The sequence below is a fragment of the Scylla paramamosain genome, chromosome 18 (assembly GCF_035594125.1).
Source record: "Scylla paramamosain isolate STU-SP2022 chromosome 18, ASM3559412v1, whole genome shotgun sequence".
Lineage (NCBI taxonomy): Eukaryota > Metazoa > Arthropoda > Malacostraca > Decapoda > Portunidae > Scylla > Scylla paramamosain.
In genome coordinates, this window is record NC_087168.1 from 17,226,402 (window position 1) to 17,232,149 (window position 5,748).

At 39.6% G+C, this 5,748-nt stretch overlaps 1 protein-coding gene across 1 annotated transcript in view; it reads left to right on the plus strand.

Moving 5' to 3' along the window:
- The first annotated feature begins 5,420 nt into the window (after positions 1-5,420).
- Positions 5,421-5,748, plus strand: part of LOC135109192 (uncharacterized) — an 89,552-nt gene continuing 89,224 nt past the window's right edge. The window contains exon 1 of the mRNA XM_064020365.1: positions 5,421-5,588. Coding sequence (XP_063876435.1) covers positions 5,472-5,588 — 117 coding nt within the window. The 5' untranslated portion in view covers positions 5,421-5,471. The remainder of the gene's footprint in view (positions 5,589-5,748) is intronic.

The window sequence follows — 5,748 nt, forward strand, 5'->3', positions numbered from 1 at the left end:
GTCTTCCTTCTTTTTTTCATTCTTCCTTTTGCTTTCCTTTCCCATCCCTTCCCTTCCCTTCCCTTCCCTTCCCTTTGTTAGTTCGTTTGCTTCTTTGTTCGTTCCTTCCTTCCTTCTCTTGCTTCGTTTTTCTTTCTTCTTTGCTTCCTTCCTTCCTTCCTTTCTAACCCAACCCAACCCAGCCCAACACCAAATCTCTCTCTCTCTCTCTCTCTCTCTCTCTCTCTCTCTCTCTCTCTCTCTCTCTCTCTCTCTCTCTCTCTCTCTCTCTCTCTCTCTCTCTCTCTCTCTCTCTCTCTCTCTCTCTCTCTCTCTCTCTCTCTCTCTCTCTCTCTCTCTCTCTCTCCACACCCACACAAAAGCCAGACCCTCTTTGTCAACTTGTGAAGGTAAACAGAGAGAGATGCTCACCTTAGGGACGCCGATTCGTTGGCCTAATAACACGGATCTTCTTTGTGTGGCCTGAGGGAGCGAGAGGAAATTTACTCCCCGTCCCAAAACTGCACCGCGTTCCGAAATGAAATGCAAGAGAGAGAGAGAGAGAGAGAGAGAGAGAGAGAGAGAGAGAGAGAGAGAGAGTGAGAGTGAGTAATTTTTAAAAAGTGAGGGTATTCCAGTAATGAAGCAAGCCTGGGAGGATGAGAGAGAGAGAGAGAGAGAGAGAGAGAGAGAGAGAGAGAGAGAGAGAGAGAGAGAGAGAGAGAGAGAGAGAGAGAGAGAGGGTAATGCACGAGTTGAGATGGAACTTAGATATGTAAAGAAAAGAAATGGAACAGGGAAGGAATGATAAGAAAGAGAGAAAGGAAGGAATGTGTTACTGTCTAAGAGAGAGAGAGAGAGAGAGAGGGAGAGAATCTTGCCCTCTCAGTTACTCCCGTCTGCTCTTTTCGTCTCTTTAGTCCTTAGATTTTCGCTTTTTCTCCGTTCTCTTTTTCTTTTTCCTCCTTTCTTTCTTCTTCCTTCATTCCTTCTCTCGTTCCTTTCCTTAGATGTCCGTCTTTCGTCCATTCGTTCGTCCCTTCCTTCCTTCCTTCCTTCCTTCCTTCCTTCCTTCCTTCCTTCCTTCCTTCCTTCCTTCCTTCCTTCCTTCCTTCCTTTTATTCCTCTTCTCGTATCTTTCCCTAGTTTCTCCATTCAATACGTATCCTTCTCATTCACTCATTCATTCATTCATTCACTCCTCGCCTTCTCTTTCATCCTCTTTGCATTGATTTCCTCCTCCTCCTCCTCCTCCTCCTCCTCCTCCTCCTCCTCCTCCTCCTCCTCCTCCTCCTCCTCCTCCTCCTCCTCCTCCTCCTCCACCAAGACCAGGCTCCACTCCTCGTCCACTGGTGTAAAATGAACCTTGACCTGACCTGAGCTGACCTACCCCAACAAGGTCAAGTAAGCCAGGTCAGGTAAGTTCTGTGCTACTTATCTATCATGTTTTGAAGTGTCCTTGAAATTAATAAAAGAAAGAAAGGTACATTACGCAAAAAAAAAAAAAATTTCAAATTCAAATTTAAATTACCTACGTTTTTGGAACACACACACACACACACACACACACACACACACACACACACACACACACACACACACACACACACACACACACACACACACACACACACACACACACACACACACACACACACACACACACAACATAGATAAATAATGGTAAATAAAAGCGAAGTATAACAAAAATAAATAAATAGAATGCTTATCCAGTCTCTTTTTACTAATATTCAGGAAATATATATAAAAAAAAATACAAAAGGTCTCTTAAAAATACTTAAATGGAGAATATTGGCGCAAGGGAAAAATTCAAGAGAAAAAAGAAATGGTATCCCTTGAAATAATAAATAGAAAATGTTGAAATATAAAAAAATAAATAAAAAATTAAGCCAAAATTAAAAATAATTACTGTAAAAGAAAATATATCAAGAAAATAATAGAAAATGTTGAAAAATAAAGTAAATGAAAGAAAGAAAATGAGCAATAATTACCGTAAAAGAAAAAAATATTAGAAAACTGAAAAAAAAAACAAGAAAATGAATGAATGAAGCAAATAAACCCAAAACAAATTAAAACTACGGTAATAATAAAAAAAAACACCAGAATAAAAAAAAATTAAAAACCTAAATAGAAAACATGGAAAAATAACAACACAAACCACAAAATCAATCCCCAGGCCTTTGGAGCGAAAGATAACCGTATTCAGTATAAATAGATCGGCAGGAATTGTACCCACCGACTCTTAACATTTTGGGGTCTTAAATTTGCTTGGCGTTTCCTTGGATGCTTTGGCGGATTCAGGACACACTGTAGCCTGTGATATGTTGCGTCCTTTCTCTGCCCATCCTTATGTAAAATTCAGACTGTACGTTTTACTTCATTTATTTACTTATTTATTTGCTATTTTATTTATTTTTTTTATTTATTTTTTTTTCATGTAGCTTCTTTCCTTGTACATTCTAAATACTTCTTTCCCTCCTCCTCCTCCTCTTCTTCTTTTTTGCTTTCATTTATTTCTCTAATATTTCTTTCTCTCCTCCCTTCTTTTATATGTTTCCTTTCTTGCATAGTTTAACATTCTCTCTCTCTCTCTCTCTCTCTCTCTCTCTCTCTCTCTCTCTCTCTCTCTCTCTCTCTCTCTCTCTCTCTCTCTCTCTCTCTCTCTCTCTCTCTCTCTCTCTCTCTCTCTCTCTCTCTCTGTCATTCATTCATTCATTCATTTATTCATTCCTCCCTCTCTGTCTCCTTCCCTCCCTCCCTCCCTCCCTCCCTCCCTCCCTCCCTCCCTCCCTCCCTCCCTCCCTCCCATTCCTTCTCTCTTGCCGCGGGACAGACCAATCAAATCATCATCTCTTTGAATCTCAAGTTTACACCCACCAATCAGCAGTCAGTTGCAGTCATTAGTTACTCAAATAATCACGCGTGAATTGCTTACCTAATATGTCAAGAAATATGTGGCCCCGTTTAACTTGAAATTCGTATTCGCGTCTTTATTTATTTTTTATTTATTTTTTTTTCATTTATTTATTAATGTATTTATTTATTTTTTTTTTGTAGTCATGGTAAGTTTTTAATGTGATTGTTGACAGCAAGGCAGGTTTCGTTCGTTTTTTTTTCTTTTATTATTGTTTTTTTTTTTTTTTTTTTTTTAGATTTTAAGTGAATTATTTCCTTTCGTTTTTCTTCTTCCTCTTGGCTTTTCCTCTTTTCTATATCATGTTTCTTTCCTTTCCTTCTTTTTCTTTCTACCTTTCCTTTTTTTTCTCTCCTGTGTATATTTTTTTCCATTTTCCTTCCTTTTTCTCCTTCATTCATTCATTCATTCTTTACATCTTCCTTTCTTATTATTTTTTTTTACGTATTAAGAATAAGAAGTCTTGTATAGCATATGAGGAACTTTTAAAATACCCTACAGTAATTAAAGATCCCCAAGAAGCTAGACTATTTAGCTCATTAAGTTAATCATATAGTCTAACATCTCTCCATCTAAGTTATTCTCTCTTCTATATCTGTGTCATTGTGTCTATGAGCTGTCCATTTTCTTCTCTCTCCCTTCGTCAGTGTTCAGGTCTTCGCCACCTCTGCAGTCTCTTCTATACCTGGTCTCTCTTTTTCTCCCTCTACACACGTTTTTAACACCTCTTCTTTACCTGGACTCCTATATCTAGCTTTCGTGGTGTACATTTGCTTTTTCCCTTTCTTGCCTCTTCCTCAGTGTTCAGTTATCTCCAGGCCACCTCTGTATTCTCTATACCTGGATTCTCTTCTCTCCCTTCACACGTCTTTAACAATTCTTTATCTGGACTCTTCTTTCTATATCTAGCTTTCGTGGTATTTAGTGCTCTTCCCTTTCTTGTCACTCCTTTCTTCATTGTTCACCTCTACGCCAACTCTGCACCCTCTTCTGTCTCTCTTACTCTGGTCTCGCTTCTACAGCCTCTATATACACCTTTCCTGCATCTATTTCTACACCAGGACTCACCCTTTCCCTCCTGTCGAGTGTTTACCTGGAAGAGCCTCCACCTTCTCTGTGCCTCGTGGTGTTTACTCAATCTAATCCCGTCTCCCCCTATCTGTATAACTTGGCCTAATCCTCGCCACGACCTGCCTTACTTGCCTTTTTTGTAATCTTAGCCTCTTGTCATGTTTATATAGTTTGGTACCTACTGATGTTGTTACTAGTGTTGTTGCTGATACTACTAATGTTGTTGTTGCTACTGTCACTGCTGCTACTTTCATAGATGGACTGCCACGTGTAGGTCTGATGTCTTCTTGCAGATTTCTTTGTTTTTCTTGTGTTTTTAATGTTCTTGCTACTATTACTTGTTACATCTGCCTTAGTGCTGCTGTTACTACTACTACTACTACTACTACTACTACTACTACTACTACTACTACTACTACTACTACTACTACAAAAGAGACCAAAAATATAATCGCTGCAGAAAATGTGGTAATAGTAAGTAGGTGTTTCAGTTCCCACAAGAATTTTTAACTTTTCTTCGTCTTTTTGTCGTTTTGAAGTTTTGGTTACACTTTTTTGTTTGTTTTCTTACGAAGCAGAAATATTTCCACATTAACCGTGTGTATGCGCGAGGGGAGAGAGAGAATGTGTGTGTGTAGAAGAGGGGGAGATGTAGGGGAGAGGGGATGAGAATGTGTGTGTGTGTGTGTGTGTGTGTGTGTGTGTGTGTGTGTGTTGGGAGGGGGAAGGCTCCTCATAAATTCCTCCCACGAAGATTCCTCATTGAAAATTTCATCAAAAATAAACTCCTCTCCATTATGAATTTCCCTAACTTAACCTAACCCAGTAACCTAACCTAACCCAACCTAACCTAACTAACCTAACCTAACCTAACCTAACCTAACCTAACCTAACCTAACCTAACCTAACCTAACTAACCTAACCTAATCTAACCTAACCTAACCTAACCCAGTAACCTAACCTAACCCAACCTAACCTAACCTAACTAACCTAACCTAACCTAACTTAACCTCCCCATTACAGATTCCTCAAACCTAACGTAATCTAACTTCATGATAAATTTCCTCAACCTAAGCCAGCCTAATAATCTAAGCAAACTTAAACTTACCTTATTACAAATTTCCCAAACCTGACCTAATGAAACTTAATCAAATTTACGACTGGAACGATAAATTTAAGTTAATCATATAGGAAGAAATTAACTTACGAGAAAAAAGTTAGGTTTGTATTTACCTTATAGATAATTCATTTTGGTCAATCTTGTAGGAGAAAACTAACCAGAAAAAAAAAACTACTTATGTTTTCATATTTTCCTTACAAGACCTCGTCATTCTCCCTCTGCTCTCCATTATAACACACCTTCCCTCTTCCCAGCAAACCACAAGAACGCCCTTCTTTAAGACCTTCCCCAGAGTAACACACACCCTCTCCCCCCGCAGACTTCACGTGCACTGAGCGGCATGGCGTCGAATACCTCCTGACGCAGATGATGTCGCCCTCAACTCGCGCACTCATTGGCGGAGTGGAGCCGGGCCTCTGCAGGGTAGCCAATCACCTTGCGAGGAAATACGACAAGCTCTTCCTTTCTTGGTCCTGTCTGGAGGTGAGTGTGTCAGGTGTGGGAAGCGAGGGACAGGTGTGGAGGGGAATTGACTCGTGTAATGGTCTTGTGTCGTTTGGTTCTTCAGGTGTTTTTTTAATTGTTGTTGACCTTTTCATCTTCGTGTTCGTCATCAGCGCCAATTAAATCATTATCGCCAGTC